Here is a 19,212-nt window from a genome sequence, read left to right on the forward strand (position 1 = left end):
GTGACCCGCGCCTCACCACCTCCGAGCGTCTTGTCTCTGCTTGGCTATGTGCCGACTGGCGCACAGCCGCACAAGCACAGAGCAGAGTCGGCGTGTCACCAGTGGCGTTTCTGTATGGACCTCTGAGAGGCTCGCACAGAAATAGGACATGCTGCGATATGTTTATGATGCGAGTTTTCACACGGTCAAATCGCGGCTGTTTGTATAGGATTGAGTGCACGCATGCAATCCAATGGCAGCATGCGCAGGCAGAGATTCTGCAGGAAATCTCACCACGGAATTTCCGCCTGTCTGCCTTCACCCTAAGAGAAACAAGGTAATCTTGTAGATATCTTCGAAAAAGATACAATGTTACAGCAAGCTTTCAAAACTACTTGGGTTTCTTCACCAGGCTTCTCAGAAACTGAAGTAGCTCTGAAAGCTTGCTGCAAGCATTTCTTTTTGTTAGCTATTAAGAGGTTTCATATCTACAAGATCACTTTGTTTCTCTTACTGAAAACGATCACATTTTGTTCTACTGGCTAACACGGTACCAAACTTTTTACTTCTTGCCTGTGTCTTAGCAGCGTGCTGCCGTATCTTATGCTAGTTTACAATGAAACATGTTGGTCAATGTCGCCTGCTGGAAAGGTTAATGAAGCTGAAGACATAAATGACTGTACTGGCATCCTTAGAAGAGATCTCTAGCGTGTATATCAAGAGATGCAGTGACTACACAGGGCAAAGTGACGGGGACAAAACAGCAATTAAGAAATGTTAGTGACAAGTTGTTTTGGTTTTTTTTCTTTGCTGCCTGAAACAAAAAAAAAAAAAGAAGGTTTCTCACCCTCCAAGGACGGGAGTGGGCCCAATAAAGGAGGAAATAAACCTAAATCGTAAAACCGACGTATGGACAGACTATCCGTATCGTCCGTGTAAAAGCAGCTTAACTCATGAGACTTCCCATTGCTATACCTCAACATTTGCCAGGACAACCTACTGTTGACTTTGGTCGGTAATGCCATTTCACGGTGTGCGTTCCTCAAGGTCTCCAAAGTGCATACGAAAAATAAGTTTTGGTTACGTTTAAGGAAAAAAAAAAATTTTGCTAAAAATGTTTGTTTGAGAGTAGACAGAGGTCAGGACACAACCTGCAACATCACATCGATGCAGCTTAAATGTCGTTCTTTTGTGCCAGTGAAGTATTTTGCCCGGCTGTCTGCTTGTCAGCATATCAATTATACAATGAATGATTCTGCCACCTCTGCACCTTTGGAGCTGAGACTTTTCATAAGGGCTGATGGCTGAAAAATGTCACCTTTCTTCCTAATAGCCTATTCCCTAGCAGAGCATCACATAAAAGGCTCTCGCAGAAATAGGAGGCATTGATTTTCCTCGTGTAATCATTATTTAAAATAAAAAATAAAGAGCACGATGAAAATAAAAATGGCAATGACAGGCGGGACGCGGGCAGATATTACTCACAATCCAAACCCTTCAATGGAAACATCCAAAAAATACCTACTTTTTTGTGGGCTCCAGACTTTCTCCAAGTTGCTCGGTCCTCAGCACCGAGTCGGATGGTGACGGCGACGAGGGCTTGAGTATACAGCAGGGAGTAAAGTACTTTCACAATGCAGGTGAAGTGTTCTGCAAATGAAGCAAAACTTAATTGTGAGGATAGTTGACGGTAATTAAACAGAGCACAATATTCTGTGGGATTTAAGGTTTGCAGGTTCTATAGATTAAAAGGGATTTTCTGGGACTTAAAACATTTTTTTCAAAAGCTCAACATTTTGTAAAATAAAAAGGGAAAAAAACCCAAAAAACGCAATACGCCAGGCATCGGGGCTCCATCCACTTCCCCGTCCAGTGCTGGAGCCCCAATGCCTGCCGTTCGAAGAAGATGGCTAATGGTCACATGCTGTTCTTTGTGCAGATAACTATCCAGCAAATCGCAAGCTTCATTGGCCATGGAAGGAAGTAGCACTGCTGAAGCCTGCAACAGGTAGAGCAGTCATGTGACCCCAGGCGAGCGGCGGGCACCTGGGAGTCAATGAAGCGGGTATGTATTTTTTTTTCTTTATTTACCATTTTGAACCCAAGAAAACCCTTTAATGACTGTTACAACAATTTGTCATTTCTTTAATGCATTTAGCATATAGTTTTGAAGATGCTGTGCGATTTAGAAAATCCACTCTTAAACACGATTAGGCCTCTGTCAAATACTATTTTTCTGGCATTTCTAATGAGGATTATAATGCAAATTCTCCATTACGTGTAACCTACGTTGCTCAACAAGTGCAGCATTGCCTCAACACTAAAGTGCACAAGTCATTCGGTCCAGGTGGTATACACCCTCATGTTACAGATATGGAACAACTCTATAGGGGGACAGGGTGTATTCCCATGACTGGCGCATAGAAAATATGGTGACAATATTAAAAAAAGGGGGTCAAAAAGTGAACCCAGAAACTATAGGCCAACAAGTATAAACCTCCAATGTGGGTTAAAAAAAAAAACTAAAGTTTTACTAAGAGATGCTATCTAAGAGTATCTAAATGAAAATAAATGTATAACACAGAATCAGCATGGATTTATGAGGGGTCGCTCCTGTCAGACTAATCTGATTAGCTTCAATGAGGAGGCGAGTTCTAGACCGGGAAACTACAGGCCTGTGAGCCTGACTTCTATACCGGGGAAGATCTTTGAACAAATTATTAAGCAGCATGTATGCAAGTACCTGGAAAAAAATTGAGTAATTAACCATAGCCAGCATGGGTTTGTAACTAACAAGTGATGCCAGACAAATCTAATTTCCTTCTATGACAGAATCTTGACTTTAGTCAAGCACTTGATAAAGTATCTTATACTTATTGAAAAAAATGACCAAATATGGGATTGACAAGGCAACTGTTAGGTGGATTCACAACTGGCTGAGTGATCATACTCCAAGCGTGGTCATAAATGGCTGCACATCAAAGTGGAAGAATGTATCAAGTGGGGTACCACAAGGCTCTGTCCTAGGCCCAGTGTTGGTCAACATTTTTATAAATGATCTGGAGGAGGGTATTGATGGGAAACTGATCAAATCTGCCGACAGAAAGCTAGGAGAGATAGCTAACACTAGGGAAGAGAGGGAGAGTATTCAAAAAGATCTAGAAAAAAAGCTTGAACAGTGGACGGTGACTAACAGAATAGTATTTAACAAGGAGAAATGCAAAGTCCTACATCTGGGCAAGAAAAATGGAAAAAGCACATACAGAATGGGAGGAATTGGGCTAAGCAGCAGCACATATGAAAAAGACTTGGGTATACTAATAGATCATAGACTGAACATGAGTCAACAATGTGATGCAGCAGCAAAAAAGGCAAACACAATTCAGGGATGTATTAAGAGAAGCATAAAGTCTAGATCACGTGAGGTAATTATCCCCCTCTACTCTTCCTTAGTCAGACCTCATCTGGAATATTGTGTCTAGTTCTGGGCACCCCACTTAAAAAAAAAAACAAAAAAAACGACAAACCGGAGCAAGTTCAGAGAAGAGTTACCAAGATGGTGAGCGATCTGTAAATCATGTCCTATGAGAAACGGTTAAAGGATCTAGGAAGGTTTAGCTTGCAAAAAAGAAGGCTGAGAGGAGACTTAATAGCTGTCTACAAATATCTAAAGGGTTGTCACAGTGCCGAGGGATCAGCCCTATTCTCATTTGTACAAGGAAAGACTAGAAGCAATGGGATGAAACTGAAAGGGAGGAGACACAAATTAGATATTAGGAAAAACCTTCTGACAGTGAGGGTGATCAATGAGTGGAACAGGTTACCATGGAGGTGATGAGTTCTCCTTCAATGGAAGTGTTGAAACAGAGACTGTACAGACATCTGTCTGGGATGATTTAGTGAATCCTGCACTGAGCAGGGGGTTGGACCCAATGACAACTCTATGAGTGGTCTAGGATAAAATTGTGAAGCTAGACCTTTCAAAGGTCACTATTATCAGTGGGGTAACACAGGGCTCACCACTGGACCCTCTTTTTAATATGTTTATTAATGACTTTGAAGAGAGCTTAGCGAGTAGGGACGAGGAAACAAGTTCTAATTGTACGTAATAGTAAAACACTAGGGGCAAAACTGACAACGAAAAATACTCAGGAGCAGTAAACTCAATTTTAGCAACCAGTGCCAGGCAGCTGCTGCCGGTATTCACCAGTGTATAAAACAAGGGTCCTTTATTCCACTAGGGATGTACAATCAGGAAGAGGGGTGAACAAGTGCAAACAGCTGCCAATAGCAGTTTCGTGTGACTTCATGCAGATTGTGTATCTCTAACCACTTTATTATATACAGGTGAGTGCCAAACTTTCTTCGACCTTCCATTAAAATCACAGGATGCATTAAAAGAGGTATAGATGCTCATGACTAGAACATAGTTTGCCTCTACAAATCACTAGTCAAACCACACAGACTATTGCGTACAATTTTGGGCACCTGTGTACATATAAGAAGGATATTGCTGACAGACTGAGTGCAGAGCAGAGGAGGGCGACCAAGATAATTAAGGCAATGGAGGGTTTTTAGTACCAAGAGAGAATAGAAAATTTGGGGTTCTTCAGTTTGGGGGAAAAAAAAAAGATGGCTTAGGAATTCTTGAATTAAAATGTAGACCATATGAACAGTACAGATAGAGGAATTGTTTTTAAATTTAGGCCTTTAACCTTCATCAGAGAGGAGGATTCTTAACTGTAAGACCAGCAAAACTAGGGAACTCTGCCACAGGATGTTGTGATAGTGGATTCATTGAACGAGTCCAAGAGTGACCTGGATGGCTGTCTCGAAAAGTAACATTACAGATCATGTGTTGTAGAGTTCGAGAGATAGGATTTGTCACGATTACCAGATTTGGAGTCTTTCGTGGAGTTTATTTCTGTAACATGTAGTTTTTCCTGGAGTTTCTGACGTTCTTTAAAGAAGCCTGAGGTACTTTTCCACGGGCCAACTATTGGCTGAAAGCTGTCACCGTGCAAACATGAGACTGGATGTGTATGGAGCATGAAAATTGCTCATTAGTCGCTTTGTTTCAACTCACTGAAATAAAGCAACTTCTCACTCAGTATAAAGAGGCAGTCATTCGTCTTCGAGGCTGTTCATAGTGAATGGAGACGGGTGGCCAGAAGAGATCTCTGGCGTGCTTCGCCTCTATTCATTAAAGGAGCTATTCCTCCTGTGTAAAAGCACAAGAGCGATACACATTGGCATGACTGTCGGGCGCTTAACACCCATCTGAAAAGTACCCTACAGCAGATAAAAACTACAGGAAAAAAAAGTCATACCCAGACCGTACCGTGTTTTGAGAGAAGAAAAACCCCCAAACCAAGATATTTTTAGGCGCTCTAACTAAAATCCAAATCCATGGCTATAACGGTGATAAAAGTGCGTTTACATGTAGCAGGTTTGACGTCGATTTTCACAGTGGAATTTGCTGCAGAATTTTCAGTGCGAATTCAGCCTCTAAAAATTGTGACAAAATTGGCAACTTTCTGCAGGGTTTTTACCGTGGATCCACATGCAGATTTAGCCCTGTTAATGGTTAAAAAAAAAAAAAAATTAATTAAAATAAATAAAATTAAAATCGCCATTTGGATTTTGCCCACTGACAGGCTTAAATCAGCAGAAACCAGCTGTGTATTTTGCTGCCGCCAATTCTGATGTGTGGACATATCCTCAATTGAATGAGCAAAATGTGCTGCAGATCTGTACCAAATTCGGCAGCGAAGATTATGCCGCAGATTTGAATCAAAATTCACAACTCGTGAACGTACCATTTGCCTATGTCCAAACCAGAAAATCCACATCACAAATCGCACCAATTGGTGCAATTTTTGGCACCTATTTTGGTGCGGCATTCACCCTCTCACTAAAAAGAGGTGGAATCTGCAACATATGTGCTGCTATAATGGATTTAGAATCCACACCGCCTGTCAATTTCCGTTTTGCGCTATTTTTTTTGCAGCGTGGTTGAGAGTATTGCAGATACTGTAAATGCTGCTGATATTCCGTGCAGAGGGTCAGTTCGGCAAATCCATCCAGTGTGAACATAATCAGTTTAAGGCTGATGATTGACAAATTGTCATGCGACAGTACTTTTGGCCAATGAATAAAGAGCGAACTACCACTTGGGTGCCCTTTAACAACGGATCCCATCCAAATCAACTGCATATAACATACATTTGATTACAACCAAATACTGGAAGAAAAATCCAACAACAGATTTTTCCAACAGCTTGTCTGTCAGCAGTCGGTCTTTGGATGCAAGACCGTAAGCAATTAGCGATCGACAATTGAGAAAAAAGTTGGACGTGTACTTTTGGGTCAACAGTCCTCTTCTGCCCAGCTTAGGGCAAAATATAGTTAAACATTCTGCAGAAGGCTTCATAAACTGACTTTACACACAGAATCCGGAGCCGACACCATTGTAGAGAAGTAGCTAAATGTGACATTTTTATACTGGACTCTTTAACCACGTCCAAGCCAGAAGCTTTAGGCCTTCATTTCTAGTGTATGGTCAGGAAACAGTTTTGGCTATACTGCAACCATAGGAGCAGAAAATAGGCTGTAAAGACGACTGCAGTGATAAGGCCATTAGTACTAACCGCTGATCTAAAGCTGGCTCAACATTAGGGATTTCAGACATCTGTTTCCTGAACTTGTGGTTCATGGTTGGTCTGTGAAGGTCGTCTTGGAGGAGAAGGACAAGGTCAAACAACTAGTTGGACAAATCCACTGATTGATATGTATTCTTGTTTGGGCTTTTATTGATAAGATGCAGATCTGTGATTCATCAGGTCTTTTCAACTACAACAACCCGCAGGGAATACGTACCAAATCCGCAGATCTGCTGTGGGAGTTAACCTTTACATTTCAAGGGTTAAATTTCGCAGAATAATATAGACATGTTACCACACTGTGAGAAGTAGATTTCTGAACTCTTGGCTTGCACTTTAAAGGGCTAGTTCACAGGGCATATTTGCGCAACATAGAACGCACTTTTTTACGCGTATTAATACACAGTGAATAGAGCCTAATGATTTGAATAGGTTCATTCACATTTGCGTATTTTTTCACATGATTTTCGGAGTTAAAAAATTTTGCAGCATGTCCTATTTTGGTGCGTATTACACACCACAACAGGCCACTGAAATGAAATGGGCCAATGTAAATGCATAGGAAACCTGCGTATTCACTACATATTTGCACAGCAAAACAATGGGATCAGCGGAGTTTTTTTTTCTTCTTTGCACATATAAATATGCTGCGTATTTTAGCAGACAAAAACCCGGCGGAAGAATGAAATACGCAAGGTGGTGTGATTTTATGGTAGCGTATAGAGATGAGCGAGCATACTCGCTAAGGACAAATACTCGAGCGAGTATTGTCCTTTTCGAGTACCTGCCCGCTTGTGAGAAAAGATCCGAGTGCCGGCGGGGGTTGAGCGCTGTGTTGCGGGAGTGATCAGGAGGGAGGGGGGGTGGGAAGGTGGAGAGGGAGAGCGAAATCCCCCCCTCCATTCTCCTCCACTCTCCCCCACCGGCACTCGAATCTTTTCTCACGAGCGGGCAGGTACTCGAGAAGGACAATACTCGCTTGTATTAGTAGCGTAAATCGACAGAAAATTTACATGACTGAAATACGCAACCGCACATGTGAACTAGCGCTAAATGCTGCAAACTTTATTGTCCAAAATACTGTTCGGAAATTGTGCATATTTTACGGCTTGGGTGAAGGCGCCTACAGCTGTTGACACTTTAGGACGAACTGAAATCATCTGAACTACAACAAAAGGAGGGAACATAAAGGGATTGTCTGAGAGTTGAAGAAATTAGACTAGCTGCATGAAATATATATAACCTGTTAAATTACCTGTGCTTCAACAACAATGATGCTGCAGTGTGTGGGGAAGGGACAGGACTTCGTGGACCTTCCTTCACATTTCGTTTATGGACACTCCAGAAGTTGCTGGATGTACAAGCGGATTGGCTGGTTTGGACTAAAATACACCCCCCCTCTCAGCCATAGGCTGTTCATCAAGCAGGGTTTTTTTAAAAGACTAAGCATATAGTTGGAAGTTGTAGTTAAGGTACCTTTATACTAGGCAACCATTGCCCAAATAATCGCTGGAAACAACGATTTCCGGAGACTGTCAGCCCATGTACATGGCCACAAACTGGGCACAAGAGAGGAATTGCTCACTTGTCAGAGTTGCTCGGTTTTTAGTTCACCTAAAAACCAAGCAACTATTGGTCTGTATAACATGCATTTGTTCATCTACATAAGACAGGCATTTGCAGTAAATGGAGGCAGGCGGCTGGAAGAGCTATCCAACACATCCCGGTTCCATTCTCTGAACGGTATCTCTCCTGTGCCCGACAGGTGTCCCACGTAAAGGTACCTTTAATGCTACGTTCAGAAGGGGTGAGGATCAGAGATGGCTGTCGTGAAATCCTGGGGCCAGAGTGAAGAAGGGGATCCTCTGCCATGAGGAATGTGGAATTTTGGATTATTAAAGGAGTTTTAAGGCCTCATGTCCACGGGCAAAAGAAGAATTCAAATCCGCAGCGGATTTTAACTCTTCTCCTGCCCGCGGATCCGCATCCCATAGGGATGCATTGACCACCCACGGGTAGATAAATACCTGCGGATGGTCAATAAAATTGATTTAAAAATAAAAATGGAGCATGAAAAAATCTGGACCATGCTCCATTTTCGTGCGGGTCTCCCGTGGGCTTCTATTGAAGCCTATGGAAGCCGTCCGGATCCGCGGGAGACCTAAAATAGGAATTTACTCACCCGCTCCGGTTCTTCCCTTCGCCAAGGCTCCATCTTTTCTCCGTCGCGGCCGGATCTTTTTTTCTCCAGGCCAGCGCATGCGCGGGGCGGGGCACGTCACCGACGTCATCCTGCGCATCCGCTGGGCTGAAGAAAGAAGATCCGGCCGCGACGGAGAGAAGATGAAGCCGCGGCAGGGGGAAGATCCGGAGCGGGCGAGAGGTAAGTTTATTCTTATTTTTATGCCTCATGTCCGCAGGGCAGGAGAGACCCGCTACGGATTCTCCATGGAGAATCCAGAGCGGGCCTGATTTTCCCCGTGGACATGAGGCCTAAAGGTAGCGATTAGAGATGAGCGAACGTACTCAGCCACGCCCCTTTTTCACTCAAGCACCGCGATTTTCGAGTACTTCTCTACTCGGGTGAAAAGATTTGGGGGGTGCCGTGGGTGAGCGGGGGGGTTGCAGAGGGGAGTGGGGGGGGGGTGTGAGTGTTAGAGAGAGAGAGCCCCCCTTGTTCCCCACTGCTACCCCTCACTCCACCATGCCATCCCCGGCTCCCCCCGAATTTTTGCACCCGAGTAGCCAGGTACTCGAAAATAGCGATGCTCGATTGAGTAATTACTCCAAAAATAGAAAAAAAATTCATAGCACTACTTTCAAAAGTTCAACTGTATTATTAATCCATAGGTGCTGTTGTGTGCAGTCACTGCCTCTGTCATTTTTCTGGATCCATAACAAAGTTGAACTTTAAGGAAGTGCTGGGATTTTCTCCATTTTTGATTAACTACACATCTCCAAAGGTCCAGTGCAGCTTCCCTGGGCACTCCTCTAAGCAACTTTCAGGTTAAGAGCAACATTTGCAAGACTGGGTGAGCTGACCTTTTTTCTGTTTTTTTTAGTTTTCCAGGCAGCGCCTGCCGTCACAGCCGGAATCCATCGGGATTAGAGCGGAAGCCACTGCTCCAACCCCTGTGAAGTGTCCGATGCTTGTAATTGTAAGTGCAGCTCTCATCGAAATCCATGGGAACTCTGCTTGTAATTGCAAGAACTGTTACCTTTAAATGAGAGCTGAGCCTGCAATTACGATCGCCACCACTACACAAGGGTGAAGCAGCGGCTTCCGTCCCGACCCCGGTGTAGCCTGACACAGACAGCAGACGCTGCCTGGAAGATCCCTTAAAGAAAAGAATTGAGCTAGCTCTGGATTATCTGACTGCGGTATGAAGGACCCTCAAATCGTACTCCTTCACAAACTGGTGGCAGCGGTGGGACCACTGTTTATTTTCCAGGAGCAAGGCGTGCTGCCGTCACATCAACTGATTGGCTCAGCACTGGTTCCATCATGTATGGCAAGTGACTGCCGAGTCCAGTAGTTGACTGCAGTGGTCGCATGGAAGTATGGCACGTCCTCCCTGCCGGAATAGTAGACAAAGGCTAGCAGATACCACTGGAGCGGCGGGGTATCTAACAGGTGTATTTTGTTCCCTGCTTTACGACATTTGCTGCAGTTATTTTTTTTCAACTCTTGGAAAACACCTTTAAGTGTCCTTCATTGTCACAGTGCAGATGACTTGGGTTTCTGCCAAAGTTTCAATAGTGTTGGATGTTTTCATCCACTTTTACACAGTTGTCAAGAGTTGAAGAAATGTTTCCAATTTTTCGACAATCCCTTAAATACAGCAGCACTTATAGGGGCAGGAACCTATTGCTTTAGTCCTCCTGCACACATGTATTACAGCACCTCTGAGAGGCTGTACCTCCCACGTATGTCATGTTCTATATGAGGAATAACTAGGAAATACGACTGCACATAGAGCGCCCAACAGCTGCACGGATTCTGTGCCCCCATATGGTGTAAACCAAGACTGCTAGAACATAACCGATAGTGCATGTGTTCACAACTGACTAGAATTGAACTAAAAGCCAGTTTCGTTGGGATGTTCATCGAGGAAGTCCAAGCCTTTCCTAAGAATAATTTTGATGCCTGACTTTTCTTCAGCCGTTATTTGGCCGCCTCAACAGCACAGTTTTATTATTGCCTTCAGCTGGCCGATCAATCAGAAGACTTATACAACAGCTTTAAAGTAGACTTTATTGAATACTGCAGTCCTGGCAAGTGGACTTGGCATTTTATTTACTGGAAAAAGACGCGAACAAGCAGGAATGGCCGACGCTAAAGGCTGCAAATGATGAAACGATTTTTAAGGCGGATTGACAGTAACAGACGGAAAGTAAAAGTAGCAGCGAATCTTATTTAAGGCGGATGTGAATGTTAATGCGGTATTATACAAACATGCAAGCCTGACATTGAAGTAAATTGTGGCTTTGCCTTTGTATCAGAACTGAGGATCTGAAGCCGCTCATCTGTCTGCAGGACGGACAATCAATCACACGCAACGCGGCCGGCTTTTATTTTGACAATCAATTTGACTTTACATGTCATCACTGACGTTTCTGTACGCAGACGGCATTTATTGCCTGAGAAGCGAGCAACAACATAGCTGAAATGTGCCGTCCCCGAAAATGTCCAATGTTCTCTAAAACTGAAGCAGGACATACAGAGCACTGGGAAAAGTGTAAGAAACTCTTCACTTGTTTGCTAGTTCTTCTTTAGAGTGCATTGCCACGTAACGGGTATTGGCCTAAGGCTGTGATTCTCGCCGGCTCAATTGAACGGCTATTGCTCTTGTGTAAAGCATAGGAACTATAGTTGGGCAGCTGTAGGGCACTTATGCGCCCGACAGTCATCCCGTGGCAAGCCACCTGTATGAACATGGCTTTTTCCAAATGACTGATAAGAGTTTTCTTTACTTGGTTGGCTGTTCTGATAAAACCAATCTGTGCCACTCCTTAATTTAAAGGGCGAATGGGTAACAGTAGTTTGGGTTAAGGTATGGCAATGTCAAGTCCCCCAAAGTGAGAGACTCTTTGAAAGGCTGCTTTCACACCTGCCCTGATTTTTCTATCCTGACAGAATGGAAGCAAACGGAAGCCTTGCCGTGCCATTCGTTTTTGAAACCTCAATGAGGAAAAACAAAACAATCCCCCCCCCCCCCCCCCCCCTCTCATTTTAGTTCAGTTTTTCTCCTCCAAAACGAAGCAGAGGTAAAATGCCTGAACTGAGCCGACGCAGGTGTAAGCAGCCTAATTAGCTCACTGCTTAGTCTAGAAAAAGAGTCCTCAAGAAGAGGACAAATAAGACGAGATGTGCCTTAGAGGAGTTCCAACCGCATCCATCATCTATTCCAACCATCTGATGCCAAATCCTGTAGCTTTTGTCCTCTTCCCGTCAGCACTAACCTCCCTAAGCTTTGGGGAGGGTTTGAAGGTTATTTGGTGCCAATTGGCCGACGACTTCAGAAGAGAACACCCTGCAGACTGGAGTAGCACCAGACTCCCCACTTGCCTTCAACTTACCTCAGAGCACTGAGGTGCTCTCCCCTCCAGCTACAAAGATCCCGGGGAGCAACCTCGATGGCTGGGTTAGGACGGCTGGGTTACGACACCTGCGTATAGGACGAATCCATTCTGCAGCACCTCACCGACTGACAGAACTGGTGGGTGTCACCATCTGGTGGTAGCACAGTCAGTGGATCCTAGTGGAGAATCATGGCCTCCTGGCCCCTACTGTGCTGGGCTTCCAGGGATGTCCTCCATCTCCAGGTACTCCCTACAAGTATCTTACTACCAGCAATCATCCGACCTTCCTCAGGCTGCCGCCCTAGAGCTCCAGAGTCCAGCAGCAGACTGCATTATACGTGGTGCGGTGCTGGGCAACATGGAGTTACTACCAAACACCTCCTAGTCAACCGTTGAATAGAGGTAATCGGCCAATCTGTTTGCCTGCCTGTGGCCACACTATCTCGATGGCACTCAGGGGAAAACCTGTGGAACTTTGGGCTTGGTGACCGAGTACCATCATTCAGGATCAAGTAGTCTGTTCACAAGCATCGTACTGAGGTATCCCAACAAAGCTACTCTACACCTTGTGCATCCACATTCGTCTGCCAGGCAACACCAGATTTAGTGGAAATTCAGGATTTTTTTTTCTCCTTTATTCCTCTGTCCGCTATACCAGCAACGCTCTCAGCTTTATTGGGTTGTGAGATTTTACAGGAGGAAGTCCTGGAGGCCATTAAAAAAAACATGAAAATAAATAAGAAACCTGGCCCAGATGGCTTCAACGGCTCTAAATTATATAATATATATATATATACATACATACATATATATATATATATATATATACATATACATATACATATATATACATATACATATATATATATACATACATATATATACATATACATACATATATATATATATATATATATATATATATATATACATATACATATACACATACACACACACACACACACCCTATCCCATCCCCTTACTAAGTCTGACTGGCCCTGCAACTGGGGTCCCGAGTCAGAAATGAACCATGATATGTTCTTTTTTTTTTCCAGGTACCCCAGTGCGGCAGCCATTAATTTCTAAGCCGCCTGTTGTCCTCTATTAGCTCAGCACGCCCTAGCAGCAAGTGCACAGTGACCTGTCCAATAACAGGTTCGCTCTAACATTTTAGTTCTCCGTGATGAAACTTAATAGCAAGTTAGAAGCGGCAAAACTGTCAGTCTGGATTTCTGCTGATGTCTAATGTTCCCGCTTTATAAAGGGCTAATTTGCTCTTCCATGTGATAAATGTTAACAGCACAGGACAAGAGCCAAAAGGCTGACTTTATAGAGCCAAGCGCAGAGTCCAAGCACGCTCCCACTGCAACTGTGCTGAACGGTAACAAAGGCAGTAATTGGAGCTGCTTGCAAAGCATCTTATTTATGTAGATGCTTCGTTTCTCAGTTGTGTTTATGGGTTAAATCTACATTTTTCCACTGTAAAATCTGTTATTTAAACGTGTGTTTCAAAAAGTGCTGATGTAACCCTGTTAAATACTGATCGCTGTGGTCTGGCAGCAGAGTCATTCCCACCATCTAAGTCAAGAACAATATTCAAGGATCCGGCTGATGTAACGCCCCGGTAGAACATATATTGCAAGGTGATTGGTAGTTTTTATCAATACCATTTTGGTGTTTGTACAACTTTCTTTGTTCATTTTGCCTTACAAAAGATGCAATAAAAGTAATGAAAGACGGTACTTTGGCTTTGTGTTTGTTTAATTTTTTTGCAGTGTTCACCATACAGGCTAAAAATAAATATATATATTTTCAATTTATTGTGCAGGGCGTTACTTTTGCCAAATTCTGTATAGCAATGCCAAGCAACATTACTCAGGACCTAGGATCTTCAATCCTCATCCATTAGGCGCTAGATGTTCAGGAAAGAAAATGGTGAGAAAGCTGATGGAATTAGCCTAATAGACAAATTTTAGACAAGGACTGAGTTTTCCCACTTCTAACGGTTTTGCTGTCCAGGGCATAGTGGCCCAGATTGATACTGCAGGCTGATTCCTATTGAAGTGAATGGGATTTAGCCTGCAATGCCAACCCTGGTCACTGCACAATGAGCCGTCTGTTTCCTGCAGCAAAACAGCTTGAAGTGGGTCAATCTCTTTAATCGTAGCAAGAGCATTAGAGTATAGGAGGTACTGTTGTATCTTGTCTCCACCGGAAGTATGGGTGGAGACAAGGGTGTGCTGGCCACAGTGACAGGAAACACCTACGTAAAGCCCACGAGCGAGCGTTCCGATGGTCACACAGACAGGGGGAGCAGAAGCGCGCCAGCACAGAAGCAAATTGCCCAGCGCTGATGTGTGGTAGCCGGGGAGACTGACAGCAGAGACCAACCAGTGGCAGAGCAGTGAGGAGAGAAGGCAAAGCGCCGGGGAGAGTGAGATACGTGATGGCAACGGAGCCTGACAGCGCAACACATATTGAAGCACCAGCCCTGGGAGCTTACATAGCTGCTGAGCAAAGGGCTGACAGGTGCCGACAATAGCAGCAGGGACACCGGAGCAGAAAAGCAGATCGGGCAGCGCTGATGTAAGGTAGCAGCAGAGACTGACAGTGGGCACTGGACAGCGGTGGAGCAGTGATGGGAGAAGGCAGAGCGCCAGGGACTGTGTGACAGGTGACTGCAGAGGAGCCCGACGTCGGAAGCTTACACAGCCGCTGAGTGAAGAGCTGGCGGACGCCGATAGTAGCAGGAACCCCGGAGCTGTTCTGGTATAGTTTTTTTGGTGGGTTCATGCTATTATTTGTGTTGTTCGGCAACTATGACAGAACCGAAGTTCTGGTTCTCCCACATGACTGGCAGGAACGGTTCCTGACGGATTGCACTGGATATAACGGAGTCAGTTGGGTCTCCGTCACACCAGCATTTCCAGGAAAAGTAGCAGGGCATGATGCACTATATTGTCCAGGAGCTTGTGAAGGTTCTGCGCCAGAAAAGTTTTGGGGAAATAGGGGAAAATTGTAGTCATCCAATGAGGAAGAATTGGAGGCTTCAGACCCCTGTTCTACTGATTAGTGGCCCCCAGCAATCAGACATTTATCACCTATTGTGTAGATAGGAGTTTTTTCCAATGCACTGCCCCCATCAATACGCAGCACTAGTAGACTATAAAAGTTTTCCTAAAAACCAAGTAAAATAGAACGCCTGGGTGCATTATTGTACAGCACGGACTTGTACTTCTTGCCTTTGTAACCATTCTATATTTTTATGCAGTCGTGGCCAGGCATGTGCTCCCAATGGATGGCATTATGCCTATAAACACTCTGACCTCTATCATAAAAAAGCTCTACTATAATAAAAGACTTAATTTGTGGTGCTCTTTCATGGTGTTGGGTTCAGATCAATTTTCCCTCAGATTGAACAGCCCTGAGTAGCATAATGACATTTACTTTAGCTTAATCAATGTAGGATTGAAGGAGATACCAAGTATATCTAACAGCTAATAAGGCAGTTAATACTATCCCCAGAGCAGCATTTCAAGGGCACAAGGTAACACTGGGGTTTTGTTAGGAAACGTAAACCGATTTCTAAAGACTGCACTTTTAATTGTACTTTATTGTAACCATGTAGAGAAACCCAACCTACAGACAGAGTATTGTAAGTATCAAATCACTGAAGGTATATACAGGATTTACATTGCTGACATAAATCAATAGCGTAAGTAGATACATTTAATAATAAATAGTCAAAGGCAATCTTCAGCACTATACTACCACTCATTGCTTATCCTCAGAACAGGTCACCAATAGTTAATTGGTGGGGGTCTGCCATTCAGGACCCTCACCGATGAGTTAACTGAAGTAACAGCGGCACTGTCACTTCTGTCCATATCAGGCAGAGCACTGTATTGCATAGTGGCTGTACCTGGTATTGCAGCTCAGTCCCCTTTACTTGAATGGGACTGATCTGCTCTCAAGCCATGTAACTGATGAACATGGCATCACAGGCCTGAGAAGAGGCTGTAGTGCTCACCCAAGCCCCTCTTTAATCAGCTGATAGTCGAGAGTCTTGAGCAGCAGACCCCGCCAGTCAACTCGATGACCTATCATGAGATGCCTTTTCCTGACTTATCAGTGGCCTCCATTGGCATGGAGGTGATTATTTTTAATGTTTACGTATATAAAGAGGTTATTGATAGGATATGCTTTATGTGCTTGATAAAGTCGCGTTAAGCGACGAAACGCGTTGCACCTGAATAAGGCCGCCTGCAGACGGGCGGAAATCCTGCGGCGGGATTTAACAAACGCAATCCTATGCAGACGGCGGTTTGGTCGCGCAAAGTCTCGCGCGGCAAACAAACCGCAGCATGTCCTATTTCTGCGCGGGGCTCACAGAGCCCCGCACAGAAACGTCACTCACCCACCGCCAGTCTGTGCATGCACATCAAACAGCCGGAGCCGCGGGTAAAGAAGCGCCGCCCTCTGCAGGCGCTCGGGTTGGGTCCCGCGGCGAGAATCCTCGCCGCCGGATCCGACCCACCCATCTGCAGGCGGCCTAAAGAAGGATTGTGTTATTTATGGTAACGACCTTCCCTTGGAGTATTTTTCCATAAGAACGCGGGCTAGTTTTTATTTTTTTGGAGAATCTTGAAGCAGTGGGTCCCATAAAGTAGTGGGACACAGAAACCCAGCAGCTCTCATGAAAAGCCCATCAGGATTCTTGGAAACGCAAGGGGACTACCGATTATGTTTTAATATCAAAGCGCACTTGGATGTGGAGGTGATAGTGGAGCTCCTTAACAAGAGCCCCACTATACACCGGGTAAGTCAAGATTTATTTTAACCCATTTGGGATATTTCTCCACCATAAGGAGCGCTATCCTAATTCATACTTTTTATATGCATTTCTTGGACAGTTTTGACCAGCATTCAAGAGAATAAACCAAACATATCATATCGCTCGTGAGTTTGATACTCCGTACAAAGAAAAGATTGTCTTGTCCGAATAGGTTAGCTAAAACCTTGCTTGAACTGACTTTTCTCCTAGTAATTACCTTTGGAAGTCACCTCCAGTTTCATATGATTCCACCTGTCTAATCCTTGAATTGCAGAATCATTTGGTAGCTTTCACCTTTAAGCGGTTGTAAGCTTGTGAAAAATTAATCCACACTTGGCCATTGAAACATAGAAAAGGTCAAACAAAGGACTTGGTTTCTCGCTCAGAGATTTGGGCAGTTTATTCTCTCGCTTCCCTCTAGAAGACCTTGTGCCTTCACTCTGTTGGATGACTGATAAAAGACTATGACAGGGGACGCAGATAAGCCACTCAAACCACAAGTGAATTTCCAGCCCAATGTCACTTTATGCTGATAAGGAACAATCATTATTTCTGGAGACTGATCCGACACAATAGATTCTACAGAGATTAAACCATTTCTTTTCCCTTTACCCCCAAACACAATATTATGGGGCTTGTATTCACGTACCTCTGTGCAGCGGCTGGGGCATTGTAAGGACCTGAATAAGCAATATCGAGGTGACGTCTCTGAAGAGCAAAGGAACCTCTGCTCTCTCGTCATCGCTCGCCCTGAGAAAGCAAGAACAGGAGAGCATTTACAGCATGAAAGTACAAGACGCCAATACTAAATATATGACATTACGCCGATGCATTTAGGGGCTCTCCTTTTTTTCTCTACGCAAATATGCTTGGACTTTGGTGAAACTTTTAGAAAGGCTGTTGATGGGCAAGAAAGTTCTTTTGCCTGGTTGAGCTGTGTAAATATGCCTACAACCAGCCCATGAATGCACAAACGCTTGATTGTTAGTGGATTATCTTGTAGGCAAGCATGAAAAGGTTTGCTTGCCGTTTGCACATTTTTCTGTCTAAACAGGGAGATGCACAACCAACCACTGATAGCCGTATATGTATTAATAATCGTTCATCCCCATAACAATGATCCTCTGCTGTGTGTGAAAGGCAGTAAATGAATGCTGATTAACATGCATTGTCAACTGGCCCATAGCCCACTTAGAAAGCCCCTAATACAGTATAACAGTGAACAGCATTACCAGAAATTCCAGCATCCGACTCAAAACACTCATTTTATATGAGGGATTAAGTTTTGCAATAAGATGCAGCTGTGGAGAAATCAGTTTCCCTCTACTGTTTTTCCCTCTTGTACCGTTTGCAACAATCCCTTAAAGTGTATGAAGGTTTTCAAAAACTTTTCAAAAGTGGGCCCAGTCTTCATTGGTTGCTGCTGCTTGCACCTAGTTTGAGCTAAATAAATTCACTTTTCCATGTAGATTCTCCTATTCTGCCGTTTGCCATCCTCTTCCAGGTGTGGGGGGAGTGTAGGTCCTAAGCCAGCCATTCTGCCAGTAATATATTGGCTGGGACGTCCTCTCTCACTTCCTATGCTGTCATGCATAGCCCTGCTCCAATCAGCAGCAGGCATCTGAATGCTCGTATGTAGTAACTAGCAGTGTCCCCATGTCCCTGGTACTAGAGAAGCCAAATGCCTAACGACAGGCAGTGGATTGTAAAAGGTGCTGGAAGGGAGACCCCAAGTGGCAGGCACTTCAAACTTGATTTTCAGTGGTAAAAAAAAATAAAAACTATGCAAGTATATTATGCAAGTTGTGTGAAAAGTTAGTGTCCATTTAACTGACTCCACACACAATGCCAAGAGCGCCTGTATATTTGGTTACAGCAGACGAAATACCTTTAAAAGGGCTGTCCCACCAATGCAATCACTTTCCATATAATGGACAGCATAGAAAGGGTCCCCTTCTTAGGATCCCCTCTATGAGCTAGACTGAAGACTTGCTACGGTTTCGTTCCCACAGTGTTTTTATCCATGCTGAAATCGGCGCTGAGACAGAACCCCCAAACGGAACAATTCACTGTCATTGGTCAGTCGGCACTTTGGCGTCTGTTGGACAGGGATTCTGTCTCCGCTATATCTGGAGTACAGAATAGTGTAGTTGA

General features: G+C 44.1%; 1 protein-coding gene across 1 annotated transcript in view; it reads right to left on the minus strand.

The window, feature by feature from the left end:
- UBR3 (ubiquitin protein ligase E3 component n-recognin 3) overlaps window positions 1-19,212 on the minus strand; it is a 169,937-nt gene that overhangs the window by 11,261 nt on the left and 139,464 nt on the right. Inside the window, exons 31-32 of the mRNA XM_066577805.1 lie at window positions 17,708-17,808; window positions 1,505-1,629 (exon numbers count right to left, since the gene is read on the minus strand). Coding sequence (XP_066433902.1) covers window positions 1,505-1,629; window positions 17,708-17,808 — 226 coding nt within the window. The remainder of the gene's footprint in view (window positions 1-1,504; window positions 1,630-17,707; window positions 17,809-19,212) is intronic.

The sequence above is a fragment of the Eleutherodactylus coqui genome, chromosome 8, assembly GCF_035609145.1.
Source record: "Eleutherodactylus coqui strain aEleCoq1 chromosome 8, aEleCoq1.hap1, whole genome shotgun sequence".
In the NCBI taxonomy this organism is placed as follows: Eukaryota; Metazoa; Chordata; class Amphibia; order Anura; family Eleutherodactylidae; genus Eleutherodactylus; species Eleutherodactylus coqui.